Below are 17,913 nucleotides of genomic sequence, written 5' to 3'. Positions count from 1 at the left end.
GGAAGTACACTTATGGGAGGTCTTCCTAAGTTCAAATATAGCTTTGGATACTTAATAGCTATGTGAGCTTAGGCAAGTCACTTAACTCTGTTGCCTCAGTTTCATCTGCAAAATCAGCTGGAAAAGAAAATAAGAAACCACTCTAGTAGCTCTGTCAAGAAAACCCCAAATAATGTTATAAATATTTGGACATGATTTAAAACAACTAAACAAGAAGAACAAATAATAAATCCAAGCACAACTTCATTCTCCAAAAACCAGATTCTTCTGTTACATGACATAGCTGCCAAACTAATTCTGTGTTAGAGCTATCTTTGTGATTACAGACAAGTTACCTAATTTACCAAAGACCTGGGTTTCTTTATCTGTAAAATGAGGGGATTAGACTGAGATCTCTTTCCAGGTCTATCAGTTTCCTCCTGGATGACCTAAGATAGTTTATAAAGTCACTTTTGGCTCTGAATTTATGATCCTAAGACCGTATCTTTACACACACCAGTCATACTTCTACTCTGGATTTCACATCACAACTCCTGCCCTTTGGCTAAGTTCTCTGTATTTTCTCCTGTAACTATGGCCCTGAACAACCAACTCAATAATTCTGGCCTTATCCTCAGAAAAAACTTCCTGGCTCTACCGCTGACAGCTCAGGAAACCTCATCATCCAACAATTTACCTAATAAGGAAAATCTGTTGAAATACATTAAATATTAATGATGCAGCTTACTAATTTAGTCACAAATTTAATGAGAGGGAAAAGCAAAAGGAAGTCTATATTTACATTAAATACCTCAGTTTTCATTCCATGTTTGTACATATGCACAGCTAACAGAAGATTAAACTTGTTTAAAGAAATTCATTCAATAACATGAAGCCCTTGGTATATTTTGCTTTTCTTTTGTAACCTAGTGCTTACTACAGTGCCTGGCACACAGTAGGTGCTTAAAATATGCTCAGTGACTGTTTGAGAAAACAGCCATATAAAAGAATACCAAAAGTTGTGACTATTACTTCCTGAGCCAAGTCTGAACTATTCCTTTTCAGAGCTTAGTTTAGACAAGACTTTTCATCTATTTTATATGGAACAAATGACAAGTCTTTTATGTTTTCAGCAGCAAGGTTCATATAGCTACTTCACAGAATTCATAGAAGGGAGGGATTGAAAAGAAAATAAGTTGTATGGCCTGTAAATGTTCCTAAGAAACAATATTCAACCTACATAGATGTTTCTTATTCAACCTACATATAAAAAACAAAACCAAAATGGTTTTGATCAAAGGAAAAGTCTCTGGTCTTGGAATAGACCCTTAGTGAGGATTTTCTTACAAAAAAAGGCAGGGGTTGACACACCAAAGAAGAGTGTATTTGGAGCAGCAGCTTAATAACCATAGTTCATTTACTATTGGCCAAGACCACGGAGTCAGGACCTTGCTATGAGAGTTCTTAGTGGACTGCCCTTCGCACACCCCTACCAGGTTCCTGTTAGCTTAGCTGAGGAGGTGAACATTATGACAATGAGACCTGGCAGTTTCACAACTGATGAGACAAACATCCCATGTCCTTCAGTGGGACTTTGTTAGAGGGTTAAATTTAAAGGTAGGAATACCAAGGTTTAAATGTCATCCCTGACACTTACTAGTTGTACTTTTCTTATCTGTGAAGTGATATCATCCAGGTAAGCATTTATCGACAGGGATGCTCAAAGGTTAAAATGGAACAAGCATGATCCCATATTGTCTATGATCCCTGAGACTAAGGGAGGCTGGGGTTCTGAGCTGCAGCAAGGCTAAAACTGCTCAGGTGTAAGCACTAAGTCCAACACCAATACAGTAAGTCCCCAGAAACAAGGGGAGGAGGGGAACAAAGTGTCTACAAAGTGACAAACCAGACCAAGTCAAAAGTGCCACTGGACAGGGGGATTTGGCCAGGAGGAACTGCTTCACTTCTAGCCTAGGAGATGAGATACAAAAACCCAGAAGAGAGAAAGCCCCAGGAAGAGAGGAAGGGGAAGGAAAGGAGTTGTCTCCTTCAATAGCATGTGGATCCTTTAAAAGCAGCTACTTGTAGGCCTTGAACATAAAGGAATTTAATAAAAGTTTGCTGATTGACTGAGCACTAGTAACAAATGTTGGAAAAACTTTTTTTTTACTAACTTGCTTCTTTATTTCCCTTCCATTAGTATTTCTATCCCATTAGATGAAACTATGCAAGTTAACATAAAAGCTGGTGGTTTTCCCCCCTTTTTGTTTCTAAGTGGTAATGAGGCCTGGGTCAGAAAGTTTTCTGGGGGTTTTTTCACTCTTACATTTGTAAAAAGAGATGAACGGGCATACTAGAACAGAATGAAACTTTTCAAAATGGAAATTCTTGGGGAAAAAAAAGCATCATACAACATGATTACTGAAAATAGCACACCTGAATCAAACTGCAAATTCAATGATTTGATGAGTCAATGAAGTGACAACAGTCATCAAAAAAACCTAATTTTGTCTTAGTGTCCCAAGAAGTCCTTCAAAAGTGTAATTGCTTACTCTATTCAATCTGCACATTTCAATATATGACATGGGTTTATAAAATATTAGATGCATTCACACAGGATAGAGGGATTCATTCATTCATAAAATATGTAATTATTTGTATCCAAAAGACTAAAGAAACAATTCATTTCCCACATTATTGTTTCACTTGTACAGGTCAAAGAAATCCTTATAATTGATATAATTAGTAATATCATTTGAATTGTGGAAAGTCTGACCAAATCAATCTTAGTCAAAGGAAAAAAAAGAACAATTTGGGAAACAAAATTAATTATTAGTCAGTATTATTTAGAAAAAATTATGGGAGCAGCTAGGTAGCACACTGGATAGAAGAATGGCCCTGGAGTTGGGAGGATCTGGATTCAAATCTGGCCTTAGACACTTTATACTTATTAGTTGTGTGATCTCAAGCAAATCACTTAATCCTGATTGCCTTACAAAAAAAAAAAAAAAAACAAACAAACAAAAAAAAGAGACTAGCAAGGACATAATTATGAAGAAAAATAGAAATTAGAAATGTTTCTATAAGAAAATTCTGAAATAGTCTATTATCAAAATCATTATTAGCACTAGGATGACAGATATTTTTAATAACAAATGATGATATAAAACAAACTATGACAAATAAATCTAAACCCCTCGAGGGGAGCGACCATTTTTCATTTTGTCTTTGTATTCCCAGATCCTAGTAATGTACACAGCACAGGAAGAACAATGCTGCCAGAATTACAGGGGATATAATAAACAGCTGTCTTAAAGTCTCACATGGACTACTCTCCAGAAAATTAACAAATTGTATAAATTTGTAAAGTGTAGAGTCAGGGATGAAACATCAAGATGGAGAGTTGTACCTAATGTGATAACTCATGAAAGAGCAGATGGGAAGAACCAAATGGACAAGCCTATGCTACTGTTTCCAAATGAGCATCATTCCTTCACACATTTTTCCAAAGATAAAATTAAACATATCCTAACAGACTGCAAATAAACAGAGAAGGAAGAGAATCCTAAATGAAATGTTTTAAGTCAAATAGTATGTACTTTAAAAATGTGAATCAATAAAACATTTGTTAGGTACATATTAAGTGACAAGTATACAGGTAGGATAGGAAAACTAAACGGTTGTCATTAGGAAGAAAGATAAGTTGGAACAAAAACAACAAAATTCATCTAAAAAACAAATAAAAGAAACACTTAGCCTGAAGCCAACATGAGTCAACCATGGAACAGCAGTTGCAAAACAAACGGACTGCCTACATGTGAAGAGTTCTGCATGTAAGTTGTATTCTCATAGTCTTTATCTCCTTATATTTGAGTTATTCAGATAAATAAGTATGTCCAGCTTGAGATAATATTTTAAAGATGTGCTTATTTCCTGAGGGCACAAAGGAGTCCCAGAAAAGCACAGATCAAGAAAATAAGACACATGAGAGAAAAGCTCAGAGTTCAGACTAAGGGACCTAAAAAAGTGATTGAGGAGAGATAGGATAGTAAATTAGGTAGAGTTTACCAGACAGATATATAAGAGACAATGCTTTACTTACTTAAATATTAGAAAGTTAGTAATAATGCATTAATAAACAATCCTCATTAAAGTTTCTATAAATTGGATGTTGGGTTCTGAACTTCTTGTATCATGGATTCTTTTGGGGAATGTGGTAAAGCCTATTCAGAATAATGAATGAAAAACCCTTTTCAGAATAATGTTTTTAAATGTATAAAATAAAAAAATGTAAGATAACAAAGGAAACTAGTTATATTATCATTTATCTTGATGCATAGATTGGAAGGTGATAAGTTGATCTATTTCATCTTGAATTCTAATTTTTTTTAACATTTATTAAGTATGTGTTGGGTATTATCAGGTGCTAAAGATACAAATAACTCCTGCCTTCAAGGAGCTTATATTCTATTGGGTAGACAATTATGTATATAGACAGGTATATGCAAAAATGAGATAAAATACTATCAGATGGAAAACCAGGTAAGACTTCCCCTTGGGGATTCTTGATAAATCTCCAAAAACTAAAAATTCTAAGAGGTGAAGATCATGAGGGATGAATTCCACTAAGTGGGATCACCAATGCAATGATACAGAGTGGCTTGTATAAGGCAGAGGAAGAGGACCATTTTGGGCCACTGAGTGAAGGAAAAGAGAATAAAAGAAAATAAGTCTAAAGTTATTTTAGAGACAGATTGTTTTATTTTGCTTTCACTTAAGCATTCACTGAAGGTTGGTTGAATATGTCCAAGGCATTATTCTAAGTATTTACTGAACTTCAACAACAAACCCTAAGTATAATAACTAGTACACTTTAAAAAGGGAAAGTGAAAAGGAAGTAAAGGGTTCTTGGGGCAATGGTTGTATCAATTAACCTTAATTTGTCTCACCTATAAAAATTAGAACAATGGCACCTACTTCTCAGGACTGTTGTGAAGAAAAAACGAACTATTTGTAAAGAGCTTTGTATACCTTAGAGGATTCAGAAATTTTAAAATTTTGAATTTAAAAAACTATTAATTCTACCAACTCCTTCCTAACAATAAAAACATTTATTAAGTGTCTATTGTATGCAGAATACTAGGCACCAAAGATACAAAGAAAGGATGGATGAGCTCTGATAGAGAAAAATGGAGCATCTACATTAAATGACTGATATGAAAAGTAGAGATGTATCAAAGTCTATTCTGATATTGTGTAGCTATACACAAAAAATTCTGAGTGCTGAAAATACAAAACCTATATTGATAATTTAAACTGGGAAGAAAACATCTTTACATTTTAATTTCTGAAAACAGGCAACTGAACTTCCTTCCAGTTAACAGATGGTGCCATGAAGGTAACAAAATTCAATGGAATGAAGAATTACAAAACAAATCCCTTAAAACAATTCTCACAACATATGCTTTTCTTAGCAAGTAGCCATGGGAATGGCAAGCTCTATATAATTGAGTATATGTGTTTATCAGCAGCTTACCTGAATAGAACTTTCTTGCATCTCTGCTCCCAGCAAAATGGAAAGTTTCATGTTTTAAGCCTACTTAGCTAGGCAAAATATTTCCCAAAAGTAAAATTATTGAACTATTATACATATATCGACTCAAAATCAGTACTGTCCTTGTTGCAATGGAAGTGTTCTAAAGGGAAAAACCACAAATATTTTTGTGTTAGCTAATTACTACCCATATACCAAAAAATTATTTTATATCTGACCTACTTTCAAGCATCCACAAAGCTATAAAACTTCCATTTACACCTACTCCCAGAATGAGAAATCTAATTCCTTCTCCTTGGAGATAAAATGTTAAAGTCAGATCATTCTAGAGAAAATTTATTTTAAATAGATCACTGCTGCATAAAATAACCTTCTGAGTATCTTTCCTTTAAACAGTTATGTACCCAAACACTCTGCCAGGTAACAGATGTGATGGATTACACTTTCAGTTGATGGTAATCCCCTTATTTCACTGACCACAAATACAATATAAAAATAATGACTGTTCAGTCTTCTCTGTTGAAACATCTGTTAATGGACAGAGCCCTGGGCTTTGAGTCCAGATTGAGACAGAGGTTCAAACTTGTGTCACTCTGGGTAAATCTCTTAACCTATTTGTATACCTTAGGCTATTTCCTATGATTTAATCTACTAAATTATAGAAGAGTTGCAATTAAAAAAAAAAAAAAAGCTTATTTACTTTGATGAAATCTTCAGTATTTCATCAGTATTCCACTGTGGAAATTCAATTCAATAAGCATTTGTTAAATAGACTTGGGATGGAAAATGTCATCAGTATCCAGAGAGAACTATGGAGACTGAATACGGATTGAAGCATAGCATTTTCACCTTTTTTGTTTGTTTTTTTTTCTTTCTCATAGTTTTTTTCCCTTTTTAGTCTGTATTTTTACGTACAATATGACAAATATGAAAATGTTTAAAACAATTGCACACAATATAACCTATATCAGATTGCTTGCTGTCTTGGGGAAAAGGTAGGGGAAAAAATCTGGAATACAAAGTCTTAGAAAAATTTATGTTGAAAATTCTTTACATGTATTTGGAAAATAAAATACTATTGAAATTTTATTTTAAAAAATAAGTATTTGTTAAAATGTACTGAATGAATAATACTGTGTTTGGAGATGGAAGCTAAAAAACAAAAAATTGAAAAAGCCTATCTTTAAGGTGCTTACATTGAAGGAAAATGACACCAAATAGATTCATTTTGGATTGGGCCTAAAAGTATCACACTATGCTGCTTGCCTCTTCAAAATGTGGAAGAAGAGAGGGAGAGATTTGGAACAAAAATTTTTAAAAATAAGTGTTAGAAATATTTGTATGTATTACAGGGAAATTCTTAAATATATTTTAACATATATACATATTTTAAAATGTAACCAAAAAATCCGCAACACGAACTTGTTTTGTCTTCCTTCATTGAACTGTTCTTTAAGAGTGAATTTTATATGACAAAATATGTAGAGGTGATGAACAAATTTTATACACACCTCATTTCCCAAACCATACAGTAACTTATGCTAACACATAATACAACACCATGATGTCAGATGGAGGCTGTCTATAAGCTACAACAAAAGGTTGCATCTAATAACATTAACCTCATATTAAATTTCTAGTTCTAGACTAAGGTTCAAAAAATCACTTTCATAAACATAGGAAGAGTTGTGATTCAATAATGGGGGAAAGGGACAATGAGAAAAGTCCTTGTAAACACATGCTCAGAAAAGCTAACCGGTAAGACATGGCAGACAAAAAAGCTAATACTAAATTAGACTGCATGCAAAGAAGCCTGATAGTCATGATAACATGGGTAATAAATGGCTCTTGCCTTGAGAAGTGTCATATTAATGGAGATCTTCAACTAAAGACTCCAGAAACTGTTTCTACTCAGTTTGAGATTGAACTAAGGAAAGAGTAAAAATTTACAAAGCACCCTACTATGTGCTAGACACTGTGCTAAATTATCTTTCCATTTTCTCAACAACCTTGGAAAATTACTAACCCCATTTGACATTTGACGAAATGGTAAATGGTTGATCAGATCTGAACTCAGGATATTCTTACTTCAGACCTGGTACTCTATCCACCGTTTCACCTGCTGTCTTGGTACAATGCTAAGATCCCACTACTTTTAAATGGAAGTATGACAAGCTGGGCCTTGACACAGAAAGAGAGGCTAAGAGGAAGATTGAGTGAGGAAATGCAAGAAAACTGGAGTGAAAGGGGGAAAAAAGGCATTTATTGAGTCATATTACAAATATAAAAAAAGATCATTCACCATTGGGGAAATTAAAGAAATCGTTCTCAGAGATGGGCCTAGAGATAAATAAGGTGGGCTATTACCTGGGGATGCATCTGGGGGGTAAAGAAGAGTAGGAGGGATAAAAGAAATAATTTTTCACATTATCCTTTAAACTGCACATACATATTTATGTTGTACAAAGTTGAGTTGGATGGGTTACATAGTAAATGCTCAAACTTCTAGTCGACTCACACAGGAAAGTATAATTTTCAAACCTTGTCTAGGGCCAGAAATATTTTCAATAATGGAGTGGTGTCCAATTGGACACAGGGAGAATTTTAAAAAGCAGAGATGAAAAAGAGGGAATGGAGTGAAAAAAGCCATAGAAGCAGGAAAACTTAGGGCTAGTTCCAGAAATTCTGAATAACTCAGTCTAGCCAAGCACAGGATATGTGAAGGAGAGAATTACCATGACAAAGTTGGAAAGGGTATTGGAACCATAGCACAGGGAGGTCTGCTTACAGTGAAGCAGAAAGAATACGGGTTCTGAAGAAAACCTCGGTTTAAATTGTCTTTGACATGTATCACCTACGTGAACTTGGACAACTTATTCTCCATCTCTAGGTCTTATTTTCCTGATCTGTAAAATTATGGGATTGGACTAGATGGCTGAGATCTCTCTTCAGCTTTGAGAGTCTAAGACCCTGAAGTGGGCATGAAAGGGAGGGCCTGAAGCAGCAACTGTAATGTTCTTTTGTTCGGTTTTCTTGGGATCTCTGGAGGCAGCCTTCATTTCAGTTCAGTAATCACCACAAGTATAATCAGGGGTTAAAGTCCAAATCTTTTATTATCTCTTTCAAAGTTCTTGTCTCCTTTCCTGGACTCCAGTTAGCTTTCTTAGAGGCCTATGGCTCTCTTTGAGTTCCCGCCTCTCTTCTCTGCCCTCTCCCGAATGAATCCTGGTTGAGGCTTCCAGCTGATATGCTCTACAATGAGTATAAACCAATCATTATATCATTAGGAAACAATTATCTGTTGTAAGATTAAATCAATCATACTGAACTTAGATCATCATGCTAAACTAAATAATCATTGTCTCATCAATTCCACTTAGTACCTTGTTTCAAGTTCAGAGTTCTGGCCCATAACAAGCAACCTAAGAAATCTAAGCTTTCTCCTTCGGGAAATGGGATGTCAGAATTCTCTTTAGGAAATAAATCTGGCCTAGGATATAAGGTAGATTGGAGAGGATAGAAAACAAATTGGGAGGTTGCTGCAACACTAAAATGGAATAGAAAATGGAAAAGAACACACACACACAGTAGGAGAAAAAGAAACAGAAGAGAAGGTGAATATAGTAATTGATTGGATGTAAAGGAAATGGAAGATGACAATTAAGGAGGTTTTTATCCTGGGTAACAGAAGAATGGTGACCCACAATCAAAAATATAGAAGCCAGAAAGAAGAGTGGGTTCTGAACTTGAGATGCTATTAAGATATCCAGGAAGAAATGTAAGTCTTCAGGAGGGAAGCTAGAGTGGGGAAGATATATTTGTAAATCAGAAAAAAGGGGAGAGGGAGGAAATTACTAAAGTTGGGTGGTTTCTCCATTCTCAAAGTATCATATATACTTAACTGTTTATAGGTAGTATTCTCCCACTAAAAACAGTAATTCTCTTATTGGCAAGATTACTTTTACTATGGAATAACTGTCAGGAGAGAGTGGAGAGAATAGGTCAAACCCAGTAACTACACAAAACCTTATGGAAAGCTACATTTGAAGCCAGGAAGGAAGAATCAGAAGAATGAGAGGGAAGGAAACTATTCTGTTTAATTGTATAAAAGGGTAAAAATCCCAGAAAAGTATTCCAGCATGGAAATAAAAGGAGGCAAGATGATGTGTTATAGAAAAGACTCAAAGGTTGCTATAGATATTAAATGACACTATTGTTCAGTCATTTCAGTTGGACTGACTCTTCATGACCCCATTTAAGGTTTGGCAAAAATACTAGAGTGGCTAGAGTGGCTTTCTTTCTCCAGCTCATTTTACAGATAAGGAAACTGAGGCAAACAGGGTTAAGTGACTTGCCCAGTCACACAGCTATTAAGCATCTGAGATCAAATTTGAACTGGCCAATTCCTCTATATATTATATTACCTAACTGTCCAATAATTGTACAGAGGGAACGATTTTCAAACTTTCTCTAAGGAGCATAAATACCTTGTCCTGTCTAATTCTAGATCTTACCCTCACCAAGGGTAAAGAGATCATGAGAAAAAGGACTGGGCAAAAACCATTGTATTTGGCAAAAGGCAAAGAAGATTTTGAATACAGCAGTTCTTTGGAGGAGGACTAAAGCTAGACAGCAAAGGAAGGGGTGAATAGGTAAAGGCACAAAGTACCAACTATTTTTTGGAGAAGTCTGACAATAGAATAAGAAATAAGATGTTAATAGTCAAGGAAATTTGATGTGATGGGTGGCAGCAGGATTTTTAAATTTAAGAGGCTTTTTAGGATAGGAAAGACTTCAGCATACAGATAAGTAGGTACCAGTGAAGACAAAGATATCAAAAATGAAGTTGCAAGCAAAAGGAAGCACCAAGCCGAATTTTCCAGCTTTGTTTCACTCTGCTCTCTGTTCCTCGCGAAATTTCCATATTTTTCTATGCCTTGTGCTCAAACCTTGTGTCATTAGTCCTGAAATACTCCCCCTCAACTTCTCTATCCAAAGGAATTGAACTACAAAAACAAGACTTAGAATTCAATTAGACCCAAAAAGCAATCATTATTAACCCTACTATGAGAGCACTTGCCTTCAATGAGTCAGGGAGAAGGAAAAAACAGAGTAATCCAAGTTGGCTAAAGCACAGAGTATATGAAAAATATGGACAAGGCTGGGAAAATAAGGTGCTATCACATCATGGAGGGCCCTGAACACCGGATTTTGAACTCAGTATGCAACTGAGAGTCAAATAATTTTTTAAAAGGAATGATCTGGCCAGACTCATGGACAGCAACAGTACAAAGGATGAATAGGAAGTGAGGATGAACAATGGAGGTGAGAAAACTTCTTAGGAAGACTCTTGACTAAGGAGTTACTAGTAGGAGGTATGGGAGACAGAACCCCATAGGATCTGAATGCTAATTGGCTAGGTGAAAAGATGTCAAAGAATGCCTGAAACTGGGCCAAATGTGAGCATCAATGCTGAAGTCACCAGAGAGAATGGGCTGCAGAAGATGAAATAGGATTCAAGAGAAAAATGATATATAGTAAGAGATAAGCCAGAAGGGATAGATTGGGAGATCTGAATATTCCTTGAATGCCAGGCCAAGGACTTTGGATCTGATTCTTAAAAATGATTAGGGAATAGTTGAAAATTTGGGAGCATTAAAGTGACACAAAAACAGTTTTGGGGAGATTCATCCAAAAGCTGTGTGCAAGAAATGGGTTGGGAAACCAGTATTTCAAGGACTAGACACTGATGGTAAATATTATCACACAGAAGTAAATGCAAAGGCATGTGATCCCACACTTAAGTGTGTACTTTTATTTTACTCTTGCTTTAAAAATAAACAGGATCTTCAGTAGAAATGAAAACTGCCTCCCCAATATAGTACAAAATTATATGGGTCTCCAGAACTCTGAGAAACAGCTTTGAAATTAAGTTTGCCATGAGTTTCATTTATTTCATCTTTTTAACTTCTTTCAATAATATGGAAAGATTATACAAAAGGTTAAGCCCAATTTCCTATTTCCTTCTATCAAATGTTTAAAGAACAGGGGAAAGGCAGCAAGAAGGCACAATGTATAAAACGCTAGTCCAGAAGTCAGGAGACCCTGCATTCAGATCTCGTCTCAGATACTTGACACTTAGCTTTGACCAGGAGCAAACATTTAACCTCACTCCCCTCCCAAAAGGTATATTCTAATAATCATGTAAACAGAGGATATGTTCAATGTTCTAACTCTTAAAGGTCATGCAGTTTTAAATCCTGCATACTTTAAAACAAAAGCAAAATCACTCCATCCACCACTCCAATTAAATAGCTAAGATGTTGGGACACAATGGTCCTGTCAACATCAGTCAGTATTTTACTTTTGCTAGAAGGAAGTAAGATGTGTGATAGGGCCAAGAGAGAGTAATTGATAAGACAGGTCCTCTTTTGGCATAAATAAATTAGGCACCATACACTTTGAGCAAAGAACAAATGGGTTTATATTCCCTTTATTCACATGGAAGTCTTTCACAGATGGTCCAGACATAGTTTCCTACAGACAGTAGTCAATAGAATTGCCCCAGGACATATAAAAGATCCATTTCCTACATTTTTCCTTTCTAATGCAATTTCAGTCTACAGTCTTGGAAAACACAAAACAAATGCTTCACACCTTTTATTCCCTAAAGGGGAAAAAAAACTATGCTAAAATATCACCAACAAAAAAAAATGCCACAAAAATATGTCTATAATGGAGGAAAATAAATATCAGAGAAACAATTCTCAGGTGTAAGATGTTATTATAAACACAAAACAGGAACAAAACTCAGAATCATACCTCATCTAGTTCAGTTCTAAGTGTTTTCATCTAACATCTCAGTTTTCAATCCTAAAACAATTTAAATGACAAGAAAGCAGCTTATGAGCAATGCTATTGAATATATTGAGTACTTTTTCCATTAGAACTTCATAACCTAAAACTTTAACAGCTTTTATGTACATCTACAGCATCAAACTCAAACCGCTATAATCCCTACGAATTGTATACAGATTCAGAAAGCTATATATTATTATTTATGTGTTATGATATTTTTTTGAGGCAGTAGTTAGCCACAGCACTAGGCTTGGAGTCAGGAAATCCTGTGTTCAAATTCAGCCTCAGACACTCAACTCACTAGCTGTATAAATTTGAGTAAGTTGCTTTAATTCAGTAGAGAAAAAAATGGCAAACCACTCCAGCATCTTTTCCAACAAAATTTCATGGACAATACTGATATGCCATGACAAGGTCACTAAGAGTCGAATGAGTGAACAATCACAACAATGACATTTTTATTCTCTTAAATATTTCCCAATTATATTTTAATCTAGTTTGGGCCACACTGACACTTCTGATGTATGATACCTATGACTTGAATGACAATAAAAAATTCTTGCCACTCATAGAAAGAAAAAAAATTGAAGTAAATGATATTTTTGCCTTAATTATTTTGTAAATTTTTGACTTTGAGTTAAAGTCTAGATCTTAGTTTGTTATTTTTTTAAATGATTTTAAATGCACAAAGAACATTTTTTTCTACTATTTTGGATTCCTATGTACTTGGGAGGATGGTTGGCATTCAAATTACTTCAGGGCTCCAAACTTAAAAGTTTACTTCAGGCAGGAACTTAACCCCTTACCTGAAATGCTGAAAAAACAGGCTCCTAGGAAATGCAGACACAATGTATTATAGTTAGACCATAAAAAAAAACTAATGAAAGTATTGAGGAAACTAAAACTTGATGGGGGAGTTTTGCCCACTTAGGGTTGTGTTTTGTTTTTTCTCAATCCTGAAGTACATTTAAGTCAATAGCTGTCAGATGGCACAAGTTCTTGCCAGTCAATGATAAGATCCTAAGTGTTTTTTAAAGCAGGCAAGTATAGACAAGAATAAAGGCCTGTAATGCACACAGAAATTAATACAATTAGGCTGTTGCTTCATGTGTATATTCTAGTATATAACAAAACATATGCTAGTCACAATTAGTTTCTACTTTCTCATTATCAAGGTTCTTACAAAGGTAATAAATGCAAACAGAAATTTTAGTATCTTTCAACAATAGCTTCAAGTTGACTATCATTCATCAAGTTATTATCTTGTAATTTACCTTGAGAAGCTGCCTAAGCCCCCAGCACAAAATGTCCTTTAAAAAATAAATAAATAAATAAAGAACTGCCTAAAAATATTTTACTCAAATCCATTTTTCCTGCTTTCAATGTAAAAGAACATTACAAACCTTTTCTATACTTATATTTCATATGATGTATATTGTATTAAAATTCTCAAAACAGAGCATTAGCAAGATTTTGCTAAGAGTACTAATTTATCATGCTTTAACTCCTTGACACAAGACTTCCGTGTTTGCCACTCTAAGCAGAAAAGGAAACCAGTTATTCTTATGGGTGGAACTTTATATAAATTAAGGACTAAGTTGTAATACTAATCATATGGGTAGAACAAAAGATTCAAACACAAGTTTGGGGAAAAGGAAAGCCACTGTTACTCATAAGAAATAGAAGCTGGAAGTTAAGGTGACCTGGGTTTTAGTTACACTTTTGACAACTAGCTCTTTAACTATGCACAAGTCACTCTCTGTGGACCTCAATTTCCTCTTCTGTAAAATGAGGATTTTGTCTAAGGCCCTTTCCAGATTGTAAGTCCCTGGCTAAGTGATATTAAAACAACTTTCTTGATTATTTACTTGTTCAGTGAAAGATACAGCATTATACAAACATTGCTATTGTTACAGAACTGTGGAGAGAAGAGCACCTTGAAAAATTTTTTATGACCTTAATTAACCAAATCAGAAAATTCTTTGGGCCAGTTTCCTGTAAAAAATGCAAAGTTCTAACAAGATAGTGACATCTTATTTGAGCCTCACACTGATCCAGTTTAGAAGTTCTATTACTGAGATTTTACTGATGAGCAAACAGGGTCAGAGATTGTGACTCTCCCAGAGATAAGAGTTTAACTAAGGTTTCATCTCTCTGACAATCCAAAATCACTCAATAATTTTCAAGCTGCTCTGAATAAGACAGCCATTTGCAGTAGAAAAAGCAAAATCCTGCCTGGTCAAACTGGACAAATCACCTACCTCTTCTGAGCATTACTTAGTTTCCTCATCTGTCAAATGGGCATAATACTTACAGAATCTTCCTCACAACTATGTTATGAGGATTAAATGAAGTAACTTGTATAACAAAACCATATGGAAACCTTAAAGCATTTTATAAATGATGTCAGTTAATAAGTTTCTTCGAAACTTTATTCCTATTCCAGATGTGTGCTACCATAACAATTCTAACTAAAGCACTTCTAAAGATTGTGACGTGCTTTACATATGTTATCTTTTTCCCCACCCTGAGGCTGGGGTTAAGTGACTTGCCCAGGGTCACACAGCTAGGAAGTGTTAAGTGTCTGAGATCAAATTAGGGTTCTCCTGAATTCAGGGCTGGTGCTCTATCCACTGCGCCATCTAGCTGCCCCCTATATATGTTTAGCTGCCCCCTATATATGTTATCTTATTTGACTCTTTATAACAAGGTTACGAGGTGGGTGCCACAGATATATTATTCTTATTTCACAAAAAAGGGACTCAAAGCCCAGGTGAGTTACAACAAATAAGTGCCAGATGGGATCTGAACACTCATCTTCCTGTCTTCAAGTTCATAGCAATAAACATGAGGTTGAGGAAATTTAAAAAAAAAAAAGGTCCCTACTCACACAGGACAATTTTAATGTACCATCCTGTTATTTAAAGTTTAAAATTACATTTGTATTTAGAATGAAGTTAAAACAATCTTTTTACCCAATGGGAAGGTCAGTAACCACTGACCATTTCCAGTAGGCTATCCTGCCATTCTCCATTAACTCTCTTACACATGAAAATAAACGGACCATGCTGTCAAGGCTGGTTGCGTCCAATAACAATGCTGAACCTGTATTGTGAAGGCAACTTGGAATTCTTGAAAGAACAAAAAAAAAAGACCCTCTTTGTTTTTTTCTGGTGGCTATGAACCTGGAAAAGTATTAGTCTAATAATGTCACTCAAAAGAGAAAGAGGCAAGTCTGTATTTAGAGTTAATTTAATCTTGCTTCTCAAGGCACCTGTACCATATGGTTCCAGTTGTCACTTTGGCCATTAAAAATGCTCTTTTCCATGAATGGGATAAATACACATATTGTAAACAGAATGTCTAGAAGACATAAAGGATCCTTCTGGTTGAGCTAAGTTATTATATACTTCATGGCAAAATCATTCTCCTGAAGAGATTTGGAGTCTGTGATGGAATTGCCCAAGTTTCATAAACACCCCTTGGATTTAATGAAAAACCACATTAAACTGACTCATGTCACTCTTTACTCTGGGAAATAGAAGTACATCAAACTAGAGGGAAAAAGTCCATTCTAGAAACGGTTCATTTCTTTCGAGAAAGTAATTTAAAAAAAAAAATGTTGTCTTGGTATCAAGAATGAAGCTTATTTCATCTTTACAATTCTCATAAATGACTTTTATGCACAATTTTCAACAAAAGTGTCAGTTTAAAAGAAATGATCTTTTGATATCATCTGTAATTGTTCCAAACCTTAAAACAGAAACACTTGGCGGGCAATAGATCTTAAATACCAAAACTCTGGCAGGGAGTAAGAAAAAGAGTAAATTAAATCCTTACCCTATTTTTTTTCATTACCCTAGCCTGCCTTCGCAGTATTTGAACCCTTGCAAGTAATTACTGAGCTCTTCGCACAGGAAGCCAACAAGTTTTTCAAAGGAAATACCAGAGCCTTTCCGTGAGAAATCGAGCATTTTGGAGGACTTTCCGCAGAGAGGGTCCTTGCCCATCGAACTGCTTTCTCCGGTCCTAACTCACTCATCCGCAGCGCTCCAGAGCCCTTACCTAGGAGGTTACACAGGGTCCATGACACCGCCGTGAGCAAACAGCCCACACAAAAGGAAGCTCACCTCGGCACATCCCGGAGAAAAGCGGGCAGGAGACCGTGCAAGAGCTGCCATCTCTCACTCCCCTCTGCGGAGCTCGGTTCACACAACTTTTTCTTTATTAAAAAAAAAAAAGTTTCTCCCTCGTGGGCTAAAAAAACCTAAAACCGTAACAGTGGAGACGGGAGAATCGTTCAGCCAGACCTACAGCTGGGCTCGGCAGAGCGGTCTGCCGGGCCGGGCGCCCCGCGACCCCTCCGCTGGGATTCCCAACAAAAGCAGCCGGAGCGGACGCGGGGCAGCGGGGGTGGAACGGGGAAAGACCGGCCCAGAGCGAGGCTGCAGCCCCGCCGGCGCGCCTCCGGAGCTCTAAGTACTCACCTCGCTCAAGAAGCTGTCCATTGTTCGCCAGGAGAGTCCCACTAGCGCCGAGGTAACTTCCAACTGCGGAAGTCAGCGATGCAAAAGGTCTGGGTCAACCATGTGTGTCAAGATCCCGGGCAGTGCGAGGCTCTTCAGGGCTCGAGCCGCTAACGCGTTGCCATCCCTCCCTCCCTCCCTCACCTTTAGGGCTGGACGGCCACTTTTTTAATTGTTTTAATCCAAGTCTCAGACTCCTGAGGGCGACTGGAGCCTTTGTCTCTCCCGAATTTCCTCAGTTCTGGGTAAAGTGCTCGCAGAGAGGGAGCAGCTGGTGGCACATTCTTCTCCCGGGCGAGGGGGGCTCCAGAAGCCTTCGCTGGGATCCCGGGCGGGCGCACTCACTCACACTCCTCCCACTCCCACTCCGGCCGGCAGAGGCACGGCGCGCTTCAGAGTCCGCGGCTCCGGGACGCACCCCCCGCGCGCTCTCCCGGACACAGCCAAACCCCGGCACAAGTCCCGGCAGCGCCGCTCGCTCCTCCTGCGGATCCCTCGGGAGCCCCCGGGGAGCCGGAGGCCCCGCCCCGCCCCGCCACAAGCCCAGCGCTCGGCCAATCCCGGCCCCGCGCTGCTTCGGAATCCTGAGCCAGCCGGCGCGAGCGATACTCCTGCCCCTCCTCCCCCTCCTCCTTCCCTTCCTCCTCCTTCCCCAGGCCGGCGCCTGCCGCACCTCCCCTCCTCCCCGGCCCGCCCCGCACCTACCTCCTGCGCTCCGCCCCCTCTGCAGGACTTCGGCTGCTGCAGGAGCAGCCACCCAGCTCCGAGGCCGGCCGGCCCTCCCCCCCACCCAGCCGTCCTCCTCCCGCGTTCCCTTGGAGGAGTCGGGGGGTCCCCACACTCCACGTAAATAGTCATTTTAAGGGCGGCGTTTTAAGTTCTTTGGCTCCTCTTGGAACCAACTCAATAAAATCGGTGATGCAGCCTCTGCAGATAGACTGCAGAAGCTTCAGTCCATCTTAGGGAGCACCGACTGCTCACTGCGCTCAATAAACG

The 17,913-nt window shown here is 37.5% G+C and overlaps 1 protein-coding gene across 1 annotated transcript in view; it reads right to left on the bottom strand.

The window, feature by feature from the left end:
• MYO10 (myosin X) overlaps positions 1-17,427 on the bottom strand; it is a 203,916-nt gene extending 186,489 nt beyond the window's left edge. The window contains exon 1 of the mRNA XM_074279100.1: positions 16,879-17,427. Coding sequence (XP_074135201.1) covers positions 16,879-16,899 — 21 coding nt within the window. The 5' untranslated portion in view covers positions 16,900-17,427. The remainder of the gene's footprint in view (positions 1-16,878) is intronic.
• Between the last annotated feature and the right edge of the window lie 486 nt (positions 17,428-17,913).

This window comes from Sminthopsis crassicaudata, chromosome 1 (genome assembly GCF_048593235.1).
Source record: "Sminthopsis crassicaudata isolate SCR6 chromosome 1, ASM4859323v1, whole genome shotgun sequence".
In the NCBI taxonomy this organism is placed as follows: domain Eukaryota; kingdom Metazoa; phylum Chordata; class Mammalia; order Dasyuromorphia; family Dasyuridae; genus Sminthopsis; species Sminthopsis crassicaudata.
Note: the sequence above shows the minus strand (reverse complement) of the source record. Positions and strands in the feature narration are given on the sequence as shown.